The sequence below is a fragment of the Mustelus asterias genome, chromosome 18 (assembly GCF_964213995.1).
Source record: "Mustelus asterias chromosome 18, sMusAst1.hap1.1, whole genome shotgun sequence".
Classification (NCBI taxonomy): Eukaryota; Metazoa; Chordata; class Chondrichthyes; order Carcharhiniformes; family Triakidae; genus Mustelus; species Mustelus asterias.
In genome coordinates this window covers 84142670-84159863 of record NC_135818.1, presented here as the reverse complement: position 1 = coordinate 84159863, position 17194 = coordinate 84142670, and the positions used below count along the sequence as shown (strand labels likewise).

Below are 17194 nucleotides of genomic sequence, written 5' to 3'. Positions count from 1 at the left end.
CTAAGGGCAATTTTAGCATAGCCAATCAACCTAACCCGCACATCTTTGGACTGTGGGAGGAAACCGGAGCACCCGGAGGAAACCCACGCAGACACATGGAGAATGTGCAAACTCCACACAGACAGTGACCCAAGCCGGGAATCGAACCCAGGTCCCTGGAGCTGTGAAGCAGCAGTGCTAACCACTGTGCTACCGTTTTGCTAGGACATTTTACAGAGCATCAAATTGTCAACCATGCTGGTGTGGGACTGGAGTTGCACATAGGTCTGGCCCCATGAACCAATTTTTTTTACAATCTGTCAAAAATCATAGAATCTCTACAGTACAGAGGGCAGCCATTCAGCCCATCGAGTTTGCACCGACCACAATCCCATCCAGGCCCCACTCCCGCAATCCCACGTGTTTACCCTGCTAATCCCCTGATACTAGGGTCAATTTAGCATAGCCAATCAACCTAACACACACATCTTTGGACTGTGGGAGGAAACCGGAGCACCCGGAGAAACCCACGCAGACACAGGGAGAATGTGCAAACTCCACACAGACAGTGACCCAAGCCGGGAATCAAACCCAGGTCCCTGGCGCTGTGAGGCTGCAGTGCAAACCACTGTTTTATATTATAGCTTTATATTGAGATTTTTTTCTGGTTTGTGAAACCATTTTAACTCAATTACATCTTCCAAAAATCTATACAAGTGAACATTTTTTTGCTTATTGATGTTGTAACAGATCATCTGGATTGAGGACCATGTAGATCTGTCAAAACCACAACACAGCGCTGGAGAGCAAAAGAGCCCTCCGCTCTACATTAACAGTGTGACTGAGGTCTAACCACTCGACTTAAGGGTGTAAGCATCATGTGCTAATCTCTTGCAACCACTCCAGCAACTTACCAAGCCTCCTTCAACAGCATCTCCCAACCCCTTGACCTCTACCACCTAGAAGGACATGGGCAACAGCCCCACGGGAACATCGCAACTTACAAACTCCCCTCCCAGCCATGTACCATCCTGACCTGGAAATATATCACCGTTCCTTCACTGTCGATGGGCCTAAAACCCGGAATTCCTTCGCTACCAGCACTGTGGCTGTACCTACACTAGATGGACTGCGGTGGTTCAAGAAGACCACCACAGGTGGGCCGAAGGGCCTGTTTCCTGTGCTAAGATGGCTCACCACCATCTGCCTGAGGGTAATTAAGGATGGACAATAAATGCTACATTTGCAAGCAATGCCCCAATGAACATATGAAAAAAAAATTAAAACCAATGACCTGCTTTTTATCAGAATTCCAGCAATGCCTACATCTATGAATGAGTTTTTTAAAAAAGCCATAAAACCAAGGTTTATAGCACACTATCACCAAGCATCAGGGCTGTGTGCTAACCCATTGCACCTCCAAATCACTTTGCTAAGTTGCGTTGGTGAAAAGCACAGCAAAGTCTATGAGCAAACCTCCTGTGGCATCACTCACCAAGTCCCCCTGGTTTATAAGGATACCAGCATGAGGACATGTGATGTGCAATGTTTTATTCTGTGTCTCTCAAACCGCGGTGAACTGACTGGGCTGCTTAAGGCCTTGGTACAGCAAAGGGCCGAGCTGTAACCGAGGGTGATTGAGCAGAAGACATTTTCTGTTGCAGAGGGAATCTGTCGATTTTGGGAATACTTGCTTTTTCCATGTGCGGGTTAGGTGGATTGGCCATGCTGAACTGACCCTAGTGTCAGGGGATTGGCAGGGTAAATATGTGGGGTTACAGGAATAGGGCCTGGATGGGATTGTGGTTGGTACAGACTCAATAGGCCGAATGGCCTCCTTCTGCACTGTAGGGATTCTATGGATTCTATGAATAATATAAAGGAGAAACGGGCTGGTGTAAGACCCCGGAAGTTTGACAGACGGAGCATAAAAACTAGAAGCAGGAGTGGGGCCGTTCGGCACTTCAAGCCTGCTGCGCCATTCATTTTGATCAAAGTTTTTATGTGGATTAATTACAACTCCGAACTTCCAAAAGAAATTCCGATCTGAGCGCATATTCCCAGACCAAATCTGCAGTAATCCTGTCTCTGTCTGATGGTTCTGTGTTCAAGTTCCATTCCAGAGATTTGAGCACAAAATCCAGGTTGGCAGTCCCAGTGCAGTACTGAGGGAGTACTGTTGGAAGTGCCTTTTTTCCGATGAGATGGGAAGACGATGGCCTAGTGGTATTATTGCTCGATTATTAATCCAGAAACTCAACTAATGTTCTGGGGACCCAGGTTCAAACCCCGCCATGGCAGATGGTGGAATTTGAATTCAATAAAAAATATCTGAAATTAAGAATCTACTGATGATTGTGAAACCATTGCCGATTGTTGGAAAAATCCATCTGGTTCACTGATGTCCTTTAGGGAAGGAAATCTGCCGTCCTTGTCTAGTCTGGTCTACATGTGACTCCAGAGCCACAGCAATGTAGTTGACTCTCAACTGCCCTCAGAATAAGGGCAACTAGGGATGGGCAATAAACGCTGGCCCAGTCAGCGATGTCCATGTCCCATGAATTAATAATAAAAAAGGTGTTAAACTGGGGCTCTGTCTGCCCTCTCAGCTGGACATGAAGGACCGCAGGGAGAGTAGGGGGGTTTTCCACAGGCCAATTATTGATCCATCAACCAGTATTACAAGCCAGTTATCTGGTCATTGTGGGAGCTTGCTGTGTGCGGATTGGCTGTCAAGTTTCCTTCATTGCAACAGTGACTGCGTTTCACATGCATTTCATTGGCTGTAAATCACTTTGGGATCTCCACCCCCCCCCCCCCCCCACCCCCCCCAATGCAAATCTTTATATATACACTGAGCCCACACATTTCTCCCCTACGCCCCCAGGAGTAAAAGCAGTTTGGCGTAAATCAGGAAAGGGTCGTTACGTGAGCCCAACTTGTAAGAGTTTGAGAATCGGAATACAAGTCTCTCTCGTTCTCTCTGTCTCCCTCTCCTTGAACTGTGGAAGACGATTGTCATTTGCACATTTGAATTTCCATTAAATGGCATTCAAGTAAATAAAATAGAATAATTTCTCCACTGGCAATTTGCTGCTGAAATCCATTTTATCACTTGGATTCTACAGTAATGAGCTGTCTTTTGCGATGTGCACAGCTTGTGGATGGTAATCTGAAAACTGATTATTTCTAGAATGTACTTTATAGGATCTGTTTAATCTGATCAAATAAAAGCTCAGGCCGTGAGATCTTAAGTATGGATCAAACAGCCGGTGCAGATAATTGAACAGGAAAACTTCAAAGAGACTCAGTGGGCAGTCTTCTTAACTCAGAAGGTTGTATCCCACATACCTGAGCTCTCAATCCAGGCTGACACTCCACTGCAGTACTGAGGGAGTGTTGCACTACTGAAGGCGCTGCTTCTCAGATGAAATGTCCAGCGGTGCCCACTTCATCCTCTCAGTTTTGTGTAAAAGGACCCAAGGGACTACTTGAAGCAGAGTAGCGGAATTCTCCCACAGTCCTGGCCAACATTTATCCCTCCACATTGATGAGGTAGCTTTCTGTGTTACTTACATTACTACACTTCAAAAGTACCCCTATTGGCTTAAAGTGCTTCGAGGCATGCTGGTGCTGAGGACACAAAAGGTGCTATAGAAATGCAAGTTCTTGTATTCTTCCTAATCAATGAGTTGATAGAATCCCCACAAATCAGAATGAGGCCCATCAAGTCTGCACCGACTCTCTGAAAGGTCCTACCCGCCTCCTCCTTGCCCAATCCAACTAACCTGTGCAGCTTTGGAGTGTGGGAGGAAACCAGAGCACCCGGAGGAAACCCACGTAGACATGGGGAGGACGTGCAAACTCTGCACAGACAGTGACCCAAGCCAGGGATCGAACCCAGGTCTTTGGCGCTGTGAGGCAGCAGTGCTAACCGCTGTGCCACCCCATACTACACAGAATGTTTCATTGACCTGAAGCTTTTGTTGGGATGTGGTTTGGATTTAGTTGGGGGTCTTCACCCTTCAGCTTATCTCTATTGATGCCCTAATTAATGCCTTTGTTACCTCTTGACTTGACTATTCCAATTCTTTCCTAACTGGGCGGCACGGTAGCACAGTGGTTAGCACTGCTGCTTCACAGCTCCAGGGTCCCGGGTTCGATTCCCGGCTCGGGTCACTGTCTGTGTGGAGTTTGCACATTCTCCTCGTGTCTGCGTGGGTTTCCTCCGGGTGCTCCGGTTTCCTCCCACAGTCCAAAGATGTGCGGGTTAGGTTGATTGGCCAGGTTAAAAATTGCCCCTTAGAGTCCTGGGATGTGTAGGTTAGAGGGATTAGCGGGTAAATATGTGGGGGTAGGGCCTGGGTGGGATTGTGGTCGGTGCAGACTCGATGGGCCGAATGGCCTCCTTCTGCACTGTAGGGTTTCTATGATTTCTATGGGCTCCCAGTTTCCGACCTGCATAAACCTCAACCTATCTCAAGTTCTCTGTATCCTAATTAACACTAAGGCAGTGCTCACCCATCGCCCTGTGTTCACCAATTGCATTGACTCCAAATCTAGCAACGCCTCAGAGTTAAAATTCTAAACCTCTTTTTCAAATCCCTCCATGATCTCACCCCAACACCCCCCTCCTCCCCCCCATTCTGTCTTTATCCCTGTAGTGGAGATGCCGGCGTTGGACTGGGGTAAACACAGTAAGAGTTTTAACAACACCAGATTAAAGACCAACAGGTTTATTTGGTAGCAAATGCCATTAGCTTTCGGAGCGCTGCTCCTTCGTCAGATGGAGTGGAAATCTGCTCTCAAACAGGGCACAGAGACACAAAATCAAGTTACAGAATACTGATTAGAATGCGAATCTCTACAGCCAACCAGGTCTTAAAGATACAGACAATGTGAGTGGAGGGAGCACTAAGTACAGGTTAAAGAGATGTGTATTGTTTCCTGTCTGGAGACAACACACATCTCTTTAACCTGTGCTTAATACTCCCTCCACTCACATTGTCTGTATCTTTAAGACCTGGTTGGTTGTAGAGATTCGCATTCTAATCAGTATTCTGTAACTTGATTTTGTGTCTCTGTGCCCTGTTTGAGAGCAGATTTCCACTCCATCTGACGAAGGAGCAGCGCTCCGAAAGCTAATGGCATTTGCTACCAAATAAACCTGTTGGACTTTAACCTGGTGTTGTTAAAACTCTTACTGTGTTTATCCCTGTAGCCATCTCCAGCCCCACAATCCTCCAATTCTGGCCTCTTGAGCATCCCCGATTTTAATCGCGTCACTATTGGTGGTGGTGCCTTCAGACACCTGAGCCCTCGGCTCTGGAATTCCCTCCCTAAACCCCTCCACCTCTCAAACTCCCTCTCTACCTTTAAGTTGCTGCTTACAATCTCCTTCTATGACCAAGCTATTGATCATCGGCCGAATATCTGCTTATATGACTTAGTGTCGAATCTTCTCTGATTACATTCCTGCGAAGTGCCTTGGGGTGTTTTATTGTATTCAAGGCGCTACCTAAATGCCTGTTGTTGTTCTTTGCAGGAGTGTCCTTACTGCAGTCCTTGCAAGTTTGATATGCATGTCCAGTGCCATTGTTGCTAAGAAAAGCATAGCAACGCGATGAGCTGTTCTCCACAGCGATTCAATCTGAAATTTGAACATGAGCTGCTTGTAGATGGGATGTGGAGGTTTTACAATGGTTCTTGGCCAATTGGAAACATCCTTTACCTACACCGATTGATACTCAATTCTAGGGATATCGTTACAAAGGGATAAACAAAAACTGGGCTTTTTTAAAACAAGAGGACAAAAATGCTCGTCCTGTTCAATGACTGCGATATCCATGAATTCATCATTCCCTTCTTTCTAGGGCGGCACGGTGGCACAGTGGTTGGCACTGCTGCCTCACAGCGTCAGGGACCCGGGTTCAATTCCTGGCTTGGGTCACTGTCTGTGCGGAGTCTGCACGTTCTCCCCGTGTCTGCATGAGTTTCCTCCGGGTGCTCTGGTTTCCTCCCACAGTCCGAAAGATGTGCTGGTTAGGTGCATTGGCCGTGCTAAATTCTTCCTCAGTGTACCCGAACAGGCGCCAGAGTGTGGCGACTAGGGGATTTTTACAGTAACTTCATAAAGGTAAGCTTACTTATGACTAATAAATACACTTTAAACCTTTCCCCCCTCTCTTGAGTGAATCATACTTCTTTCAAATGTATTCTTTATTCCCAGGTTCAAGTGTTTCCATATTTGATAGAAGCACAGTAAAGGAAACCAAGTAACCTAATGCCCCCAACAATAAAACTGGGCCAGTCTTGATCTGTATTCTTTCTAGCAAACCCTCTATACCTGCAACTTGATGCAATAAATGACGAGAACTGATGATTTGAGACCACCCTGGTTAAAATAGGGCCCGTTTCGGTGCTATGTATCTCTATGCGGGCGAGGGTGGACCATGGAAACGTCCGTTGAACCTGGGGGGGATTTTCTGGTTTCGGGGCAAGCGTGAGCGGAAAGTCCCGCCCAATGACTCTATGCTGCCAGATCTGCTGAATTCTTCCAGCACTTCCTGTTTTAGTTTAGCCTGATTTGTGTTTTTAAATGTAAGTTTTGTTGGTACAGATAGGCAGGCAAAAGATGATGGACCCGAGCTGCCTTTCCTGATCTTAGAGTAAATTTCCTTTCTGGTCCCAGGGATCAAGGGATTTTAGCAACAAGGTCAGATTGCAGAAACTGAGGTTGTTCTCACCGGAACGGAAGAAAATTGAGGGAACATATGCTTAAAGTGTACAGGATTCTGTGACAGGTTTGGTTAAAATAGATAAGGAAGAAACTGTTCCTGTTAGCTGATGGTACAAGGACCAGGGACACAGGTTTAGGTTTTGGGCAAGAGGTACAGGGAAGACGTGCAAAAGACCTTATTTACACAGCGAATGGTAATGCCCAGGAACTCACTGGCGATGAGGATGATAGAAGCTGAGACAATAATTGATTTCAAAGGAAAATTAGATGGACCCTTGAAGGAAATAAACTTTGCAAGGTTACAGGAATAGAGTAGGATTGATTGGATTGTTCCATGCAGAGCTAGCATAGACTCAACGGTCCAAATGGTCTTCTCTTGTTCCATAAGTGACTCTGAGAGTCAGTTTTTCTAGGTGTTTGCAATGTGTGGTTCTGTAAATTACTTTCGATTGTTCTATTCTAGAAAGCCTGGTAGCAAAGGATAGTGCTGGAGCCAATTTTTACACTACTTATAAACTTTTAATGACAGCGATGCGGATAGCAAATGTCCACCTCCTAACCCTACAACCACAGTTTGAGTCTGTTTTTATTTACAAGAGCACAAGTAAATGTGCACAACGTGCATTAAATTAAACACAATCAGTATACAATTAATATAGAGGGGAAAACAACACTATCAGTTCACGAGTTGATTGAGCATAGTACTGTTAAGAGTGTTACTGTTGCGTTTGAACAAACTAATACAGGAGTGGAACCCAAAATCCAGCTATCTGAAAATAGGACATGTTCGAAATGGCGTGCTGGTCTGGTTGTAAAAAATGTAAAGTTAAAGTTTATTAGTGTCGCAAGTAGGCTTACATTAACACTGCAATGAAGTTACTGTGAAAATCCCCTAGTCGCCACACTCCAGCGCCTGTTTGGGTACACTGAGGGAGAATTTAGCATGACCAATCCACCTAACCAGCACATCTTTCAGACTGTAGGAGGAAACCGGAGCACCCTGAGGAAACCCATGCAGACACGGGGAGAACGTGCAAACTCTGCGCAGTCAGTGACCCAAGTCGGGAATCCAACCCAGGGTCCCTGGCACTGTGAGGCAGCAGTGCTAACCACTGTGGCACCGTGCCGCCCACGGTTTAAGGTCTGCATCAGTTTCAGGATGACCATCAGTGGGGCCGAAGGGCCTGTTTCCGTGCTGTATACCTCTATGACTCTATCAGTTTCAGGGTCTGCGCCGGTTTCGGGTTCTGCACCAGTTTTAGGGTCTTTATTATATTCGGGCGCTGTACAAGTTGGATGCCCAATATCCAGAAAAATCCGGCAGGGTTTCAGTTGTGAGGGTGCTGGATTTTGGACTTTGTATCCATAGAAGCAATCTGTGCAGGCAGATTTTGAACTCTTCCCTATTTCTTATTCCAACTGATGTGATAATGAAGGGTGAGGGAGGCCATGTAATGATAGCAGTGAAATTATCACTTCAGATAGCCTCTGAAACGGTATGTTTCTGCGTCGCTAACTGCTTAATAGCTTGAAAAGTAATTCTCCTGGAACTGAAAAATAACAAGTGCAGTTCAGCAGCTCCGCGGAGCTCATTAACTCCTTCAGTTGTCCAATTTGCAGTTTTAAAAGCCACTTGGTATATCGTGTCTCCTGTCATGTCTGGTGTTTTTCACTTTTTCGTGAGATGTGGGTGTCACTCATTGATTTGATTTGATTTAATTTATTGTTGTCACATATATTAGTTAGTATACAGTGAACAGTATACTGGCTAGCCCAACATTTATTGCCCATTCCTATTACCTGTAGCTGGTTCTGTGAAATCTGCTTCTTGGTCTTTCTCAGTTAAAAACAAAAGAAGACCATAAGACATAGGAACAGAATTAGGCCACTCGGCCCATCGAGTCTGCTCTGCCATTCAATCATGGCTGATTTTTTTCTCATCCCCATTCTCCTGCCTTTTCCTCATAACCCCTGATCCCCTTATTAATCAAGAACCTATCTATCTCTGTCTTAAAGACACTCAATGACCTGGCCTGCACAGCCTTCTGCGGCAAAGAAGATTGTTTAGTTTTAAAATGTATTTATTAGTGTCACTATAATTAACACTACAGTGAAGTTACTGTGAAAATCCCTTAGTCGCCACACTCCAGCGCCTGTTCGGGTACACTGAGGGAGAATTTAGCACGGCCAATGCACCTAACCAGCACTGTGGGAGGAAACCGGAGAAGACCCACACAGACACGGGGAGAACGTGCAGACTCTGCACTGACATTCTATCCATAACTGTTTGTAAGTTTTTTGGGCGGTGTCAGCTATTGCTCATTGGGTAGACGCTCGCTTCTGAGTCAGAGGATTCAAGTCTAAATCCAAAAATTGAAGAAGCATTTGTATTTCAGTAGCAGCGTTCATGACCTCAGTACATCCCAACGTGCTTTATAGTCAATCAAAGGTATTTTCTGTTCCAGCATCAGAAGCAGAAACCAACTTGGACTTCGGACATATGTGACTGTTAATGGTGGTGGGTTCAAAGTGTCTTTTCGGCACCTGGCTGGACAAATAGGTTTGCCAACTCTGAGCACAACCCTGGAGATTCCAGCCTCCCAACTTGGTCAGCCTTTTCTTCCAATCCCAATATTTGCGTAACTAACAAACAAATATGTCCAGAGAAATGTTTTAATGGAAACCTCCAGTTGTTTGAACGTGAATTCTGTTTATCCTTGGTTTTTCATGGCAGTGTCAGAGACTAACCCTCAATGTTCCAGGATGATCCTGGAGGTTTGTCCGTCCTTAGGACAATTAACCTGGAAGGAAAGAGTCATTTAAGAGTCGCACCAATTAATTGGGCTGCCTCTTCCCTACCCTGTGACACTATTGAGATGTCCCTGACAATAAACAGAAAATGTGGTCTTTAAGCACTTTGGAAGAGTACCAAAGTTTTTTTCTTTTGCACAGGTTCAATCATTCACCCTCCCACCAAAGCAACCTTCTCGGTAAAGAGATACAGCACACCTGTTAGTTGCAGAATGTTTCAAATGTCGAGCCTTTTGAAATGCTGGTTTCTAAAAGAACTTTAACTCTGGGCAAGGCAGAAATCATTTCCCAGGGGCTCCTTGTCCTGAGGTGTCGATGGGTGTTTTCATGGAGGGAATACCAGCAGGATTCCTGTGAGGACAAAGGAACAGCACTCTTTGTCCCAATCAGGAGGAACATCTTCACCCCGACAGTGGGTAGAATTTTTCAATTATTCCTTCATAGGATGTGGGTGCCACCCTTAAGGCCAGCATTTGCTGCCCATCCCTGATTGCCCCTCAGCTGAGTGGTATAGCTTGCTGGGCCATTTAATGAGTCAACCACATTGCTGTGGCTCTGGAGTCACATGTAGGCCAGACCGGGTAAGGACGGCGGATTTCCTTCCCTAAAGGACATTAGTGAACCAGATGGGTTTTTTACAACAATCGACACTGTTTTATGGTCAGCATTACTATCATATACTATTCCAGATTTTATATTCCTGCTGCCGCGGTGGTATTTAAACCCACGTCCCCCAGAATGTTAGCCTGGACCTCTGGGTTACAAGTCCACTGCATTACCAATGCCCCACCATCTCCCTTTCATAAACGCATGCCGAAAACATCCGCGGCTGGGATTTTTTGGTGCCGCTGCAGTGAATGGAGTTTTGGCTGAGTGCCAAAATTCTCCATGGTCACTTGCAGTGGGGCTACCACGGATGAGATTGAGAATCCTGCCCTTAGAACTTGCAACCGTGTGGAGTAGTTGAGATAGTGATGCATCTAAAGAGAAGCCATATAAATATGGGGTGACATGGTAACACAGTGGTTAGCACTGTTGCTTCACAGCGCCAGGGAGCCGGGTTCAATTCACGCTTGGGTCACTGTCTGTGTGGAGTTTGCATGTTCTCCGCGTATCTGCGTGGGTTTCCTCCGGGTGCTCCGGTTTCCTCCCACATTCTGAAAGAAGTGCTGGTTAGGTGAATTGACCTGAACAGACGCCGGAGTGTGGCGACTAGGGGAATTTCACAATAACTTCATTGCAGTGTTAATGTAAGCCTTACTTGTGACTAATAAATAAACGTTATATGAGGGAGAAAGGAATAGAAAGTTACGCTGACAGGTTCAGGTGAAGTAATGCACGAGGCTTATGTGTAAAATTAGACCTTCAGCTCTGCAACGCCCAATATAGCAAAAACCTGTAGCTGGGCTCTGTGTTCTCCCAATATTTTCTCTCTATTTCCCTCAGTTTGAACTGCATAGCCCTGGCATTCACATTCATGTCTGCCTCACACGGTGATTTTCTGCCCACTTGCACTGGCAAACACCCAAGCAGACCCTATTGTTATTTATTTCCATCTGTCGATAAATGTTTATGTCTCTGCTATTCTGTCAAACGCACTCGACACAAGTCCAGTTTAATACTGATCTACAGAGCTTCTCTTGCCAATAATCAGTACTTTGCATGCTGAGAGAATGTGTCCCTTTGCGGGAGAGTCAAAAACGAGGGTGCACGGTTTAAAAGTTAGGGGTCTCCCATCTAAGATATTAGGGGATATTTTTATTCTCAGAGGATCATTTGCTGTGTGAAGTTGTCTGTTCCAGTGAGCAATAGAGGCAGACTCACTGAATAGGTAGAAGGCTGAGTTAGATTTTTTATTGATAAAAGAGATCAAAGGACGGATGGAGGTGTTGGGGGAACAGGCAAGAAAGTGGAGTTGAGGCCAACATCAGATCAGCCATGGTCTTATTGAAACATAGAAACCCTACAGTGCAGAAGGAGGCCATTCGGCCCACCGAGTCTGCACCGACCACAATCCCACCCAGGCCCTACCCCCAGATATTTACCCACTAATCCCTCTAACCCACGACACTAAGGGGCAATTCTAGCATGGCCAATCAACCTAACCTGCACATCTTTGGACTGTGGGAGGAAACCGGAGCACCCGGAGGAAACCCACGCAGACACGAGGAGAATGTGCAAACTCCACACAGACAGTGACCCGAGCCGGGAATCGAACCCGGGACCCTGGAGCTGTGAAGCAGCAGTGCTAACCACTGTGCTACCGTACCGTACCGTGAATGGGAGAGCAAGGTTAATTGGGCCGAATGGCCTACTCCGGTCCCCCGCTCTTGTGTTTTTGTTTTTAGTAAATGCACAGTTTGAGGATTGCTTTGTCACAAGTTCATGTTTAGAGCTCCTCTGAGAGCTTCCATATCATCCCAACTCACCAGTTGAATAGGAACAATCCGGAACAAAAGAGGACTTAAGATTGATGATGGAGTAACACAAAGCATGGATAGGCAAATCAGGTTGAGTGGCACAGTGCTTAGCACTGCTGCCTCACAGTGCCAGGAACCCGGCTTCGATTCCCGGCTTTGGGTCACTGTCTGCCTGGACTGTGCACGTTCTCCCCGTGTCTGCGTGGGTTTCCTCCGGGCAGCCCGGTTTCCTCCCACAGTCCAAAGACGTGTTGGTTAGGTGCTAAATTCTCCCTCAGTGTACCTGAACAGGCGCCGGAGTGTGGCGACTAGGGGATTTTCACAGTAACTTCATTGCAGTGTTAATGTAAGCCTACTTGTGACACTAATAAATATTTTTTTGAAGGATGAAAGCAGTGGGGCATTCTAAAATGTTGTTGTTTACCGTGGGACCTCAGCAGCAAATGAGACCACTCAGCCCATCATGTCAGTGCCACTCCTTTTTGAAAGCACTATCTAATTAGTCCCACTCTTCCCTGACCTTTCCCCAGAGCCCCGGCAATTCTTCCTTTTCAAGTATTTATCTAAATCCTTTCTTGAAAGTCACAACTGAATCTGCTTACGCTATCCTTGCAGGCACCGCGTTGCAGATCAGTGAAAACATTTTAAACCTAGCGATTAATGGTGGCAGCTGAGATTCTGATTGAGTGAATAGCAGGGGCGGATAAGCCAAGGGCAGAGTCACTAGCAGCTGATTCTAATGTATTTATTTAGCTCCTGTTTTTATGCTTAGAGGTTCATTATTGATCTTACACGTGAACCTATGATAGTTCAAGAGCTTTCTGAAAGGAACCATTGCTCAGATCCCTTATCAGTTGCCTTTAGGATTCGGACTGTTGAGCCTCGACTAGCTGCTATTTGTCAGGCTATTGTTTAACAGAGCAAGCGGTTTCAGATTATATATGTCGCTAATGCTTGCCAATTATGTACGGTTGGCTGTAATTGATATCTTCAATTATTCAATACTTTTAGTGTCTTAAGGTCAGACATTCCTCAGGTTCTTGTGCTTTGAAGGAAAGATGTGTATTTCAATAACAGCTGATCACATTTCTGGGATACATCTCAAAGAGCCTGGGGGAGGGGGTATTGCAACGGCACGGTAGCACAGTGGTTAGCACTGCTGCCACACAGCGCCAGGGACCTGGGTTCGATTCCCGGCTTGGGTCACACTCTGTGTGGAGTTTGCACGTTCTCCTCGTGTCAGCGTGGGTTTCCTCCGGGTGCCCCGGTTTCCTCCCACAGTCCAAAGATGTGCGGGTTAGGTGTTTGGCCATTCTAAATTTTGTGATTTGATTTATTATTTTCACATGTATTAGCACACAGTGAAAAGTATTGTTTCTTGGGCGCTATACAGACAGAGCATACTGTTCATAGAGAAGGAAACGAGAGAGTGAAGAATGTAGTGTTACAGTCATTGCTAAGGTGCAGAGAAAGATCAACTTAATGCAAGGTAGGTCCATTCAAAAGCATTGTTAGAGAGTTTAAAAGAGTTAGAATGAAGTTTCAGAAACATAAAACGAGAGTAAAAGATAGAATTAGAAGATACGCTGGTCGCAGCTACAAGAAGTCGCCTTGTTCCGGCGCTATCTTGGAAAAAAAATTGTCCCTTAGTGTCAGAGTGTAATAACCCCACGGAGGCGAAAGTCCTGTCACCAAGTTACTTTATTTACACCATACATCTGTACACAGCCAGCTCTCCAGTTGCTCCCTGCTGAATGCAGGCTGGGAGTCTGACACACCTGCTTTAAATAGGGAGCATGAGGCTCTCTGATTTAACCACCAATTAGGACTCATCAGGTATGTTTCACTGTGTCAACCAGGCTGCACTGCAACATCTATTCACGGGCATGGGGGCTTTGACCTGCTCCGTCACCGACCTGGACCGATTCACCCCTCTTTACACGACCTGGTGATCCCGGATTCCTCTGGGGACACCATATCGATGCCCAGCTTAGTGAGCTCACCTGATCGGCACAGTCCGCTGCAGCCCAGAACTCCTGATCTCAAGCAGTCCAATAACCTCAGCCTCCGAGTCGCCGGATTACAGGCGCATGCCACCGCGGCCGGCAAGACTCATCAAGTAGTTCATACTCTAGCAAGCCAACCTCATTAGCCTGGCTGAAGTCATCGCACAGGCGGAGTAGCTCGGGCAAATGAATGGGTTTATGGGGATAGGGCCTGGGTGGGATTGCAGTCGGTGCAGACTTGATTCCATGATCAATTCATTGCTGAAGACTGTTCAGGCTGGGAGTGCAGCAGATGATTTGCCTGCATCAAGATCCACGAACAGCATTGAGATGCAGGAAACCCGGGCCACTTCTGCTGCTTTGTATGTGGGACAAAGGGGAAGTAGGAGTTGAGGAGCTGCGTTGATGAGTGGCCAGTGGCGATTGGGGACATTTTGTGATGTTTCAGCGGCAGGAACCAGTCCCGGTGTGAATTTCCCCTGCGGACGCTCTCTCCCCCATGCTGAAAACATTCCCGGGAATTGCTGACCTGCTCTCTGTGATCCAGCCAACACGAGCTGTTGGGTGTATTGAACATTTGTGCCACAGTGCGCGGTGGACAGCCTGCAGGGGCAACTGAGACCATTCAGTGAACTCTTCCTGTGACAACATGTGCTGAGAAAATTGAGCCATTTCAGAGTTCAGCTGTGTTGTCAAAAAAGGTTTACACTGTCGTTTCTTTTATCTGCTTCTAGTTGCTGCAGATGGACTGGGTCATGATGAACTGCGGTAACCTGACTCAGTGGACTTGGGCTAATCCATTGCAGCGTGACCTTGATCAATCGGATTATGATTCTGATAGTGATCAGTTTCAGGTTTCACGCACTCGGCCGTGGAAAGTTCACTTAACCTTTAATTAAATTGCTGACTCCTATCATTATTTTGACTGCTCCATCTACAGGACACATCGGGTGTGTGATTAAATATTCTTTACTTTATTCTGGATAAGCGCAGCTTCAACAGCACTCAAGAAGCTCGGCATCATCCAAGATAAAGCAGCCTGCTTGATTGGCACCGCCTTAAACATTCGCTCCCATGCACAGTGACAGTATGTGTAACAAAAACAAAAAATGCTGGAAAATCTCAGCAGGTCTGACAGCACCTGTGGGAGAGAGAATAGAGCCAATTTTTCATAGAATCCCTACAGTGCAGAAGGAGCCATTTGGCCCATTGAGTCTGCACCAACCACAATCCCGGCCAGGCCCTATTCCTGTAACCCCACATATTTACCCTGCTAATCACGTGACACTAGGGTCAATTTAGCATGGCCAATCAACCTAACCTGCACATCTTTGGATTGTGGAAGGAAACCGGAGTACCCGAAGGAAACCCATGCAGACACAGGGAGAATGTGCAAACTCCACACAGACAGTGACCTGAGATCGGAATTGAACCCGGGTCCCTGGCGCTATGAGGCAGCAGTGCTCACCACTGTGCCGCCCAAGGTTTCGAGTCAGGATGACCCAGCAGTGTGTATCCATCCGCAAGTGCATTGCAGCAACTCGCCAAGTGTGCTTAGAAAGCTTCTCCTTAAACTAGAAAGATTTACTAGCATGCCACCGGTACTTGATGGATTGAGTTATAAGGAGACTTTCTCTGGAACATAGGAGGATTAGGAGTGATCTTATAGAGGTCTATAAAATAATGAGGGGCATAGATCAGCTAGATAGTCAATATCTTTTCCCAAAGATAGGGGAGTTTAAAACTAGAGGGGATAGGTTTACGGTGAGAGAGGAGAGATACAAAAGGGTCCAGAGGAGCAATTTTTTCACACAGAGGGTGGTGAGTGTCTGGAACAAGCTGCCAGAGGTAGTAGTAGAGGCGGGTACAATTTTGTCTTTTAAAAAGCATTTGGACAGTTACATGGGTAAAATTGGTATAGAGGTATATGGACCAAATGTGGGCAATTGGGATTGGCTTAGTGGTAAAAACTGGGCGGCAGGGGCAAGTTGGACCAAAGGGCCTGTTTCCATGCTGTAAACCTCTATGACTCCTAAATCCATGATCTCTACAATCTAGCAGGACAAGGGCAGCAGACACATGGGAGCACCACCACCAGCAAGTTCCCCTCCAAGATACTCACCATCCGGACTTGGAAATATATCACCGTTCCTTCACTGTCACTGGGTCAAAACCCTCCATAATGGCACTGTGGGCACATGTACACCACAGTGACTGCAGCGGTTCAAGAAGGCAGCTCACCACCACCTTCTCGAGGGCAATTAGGAATGGGCAATAAGTGTTGGCCTAGTCAGCGACACCCACGTCCAGTGAACAAATTAAAAAAGCCTCATCTGCCACTTGAGTTAGATCATGGTTGATCCGCCTGAATTCCATTTACCCACCTTGGTTTGATACCCTTTGATAATCTTATCATTAAAAATGTTTGATCTTAATTTTGAGTGTTCTGTTTGTCTCACAGCGTCCACAGCCTTTTGAGAACAAGGTTTCCAGAATTCCACCATCCCTTAGTGTTTGGCAGTGCTTCATGGCATCATTTCTTCTCAGCCTTGCTCTATTTTTAGGGTTACGCCCCCCTCATTCTGAACTCACTCTCACCAGAGGAAATAATGGATGCTTAGTCATTAAGTATATGCAAGACAGAAGTCGACAGATTCTTGGGCGTTAAGGGAATCAAAAGGAGGTCTAATGGCACGGTGGGTAGCATCCCTACCTCTGGGCCAGAAGCTCTGGGTTCATGTTTCACTTCAGGACTTCATGCAGACAGAAGGTGTGTTCATAAAATGTCCAAGCACGTGATTATCAGCCTTGTTAAAGAAAATTTTAAAGACCAACCTACATCGCGGCAAATCCACACAATATTATTTTATTTTGCGCTTACAATGGCCATTGGGAGAGATCTAAAGGATCTGCTCAAAGTTGTTCTGTTACAGCAGTCTTTTATACAGGTCTAATCATACGAGTATATTCAATTCTGCACAGATCTAATCACATCAGCCGTCTTTTATACAGATCCAATCGTATGAACATATATTCAATTCTGTACAAATCTAATCACATTCCTCAATACAATGGATTTCCTACATTGTTTACGCAATAGGTCTTTACCAGAATACAATTACACTCATAATTAAATCACTAATGTGGTTTTAGCTTCCTTCCTAGGGCATTCCATTCATTGTATGCCTTAGTTTTATTCGAGCCATGCTATCCTCTCTAACAAGTCATGCTAACCCATA

At 46.0% G+C, this 17194-nt stretch overlaps 1 protein-coding gene across 2 annotated transcripts in view; it reads left to right on the top strand.

The window, feature by feature from the left end:
• efcab11 (EF-hand calcium binding domain 11) overlaps positions 1–17194 on the top strand; it is a 113133-nt gene that overhangs the window by 48826 nt on the left and 47113 nt on the right. The window contains exon 6 of one of the 2 annotated variants that reach the window (XM_078234465.1): positions 16017–16388. The exons of the other annotated variant lie outside the window; for it this stretch is intronic. Within the exon in view, the coding sequence (XP_078090591.1) occupies positions 16017–16233 (217 nt within the window). The 3' untranslated portion in view covers positions 16234–16388. Of the gene's footprint in view, positions 1–16016; positions 16389–17194 lie in introns of those variants that run through there. 2 annotated transcript variants of the gene reach the window in all.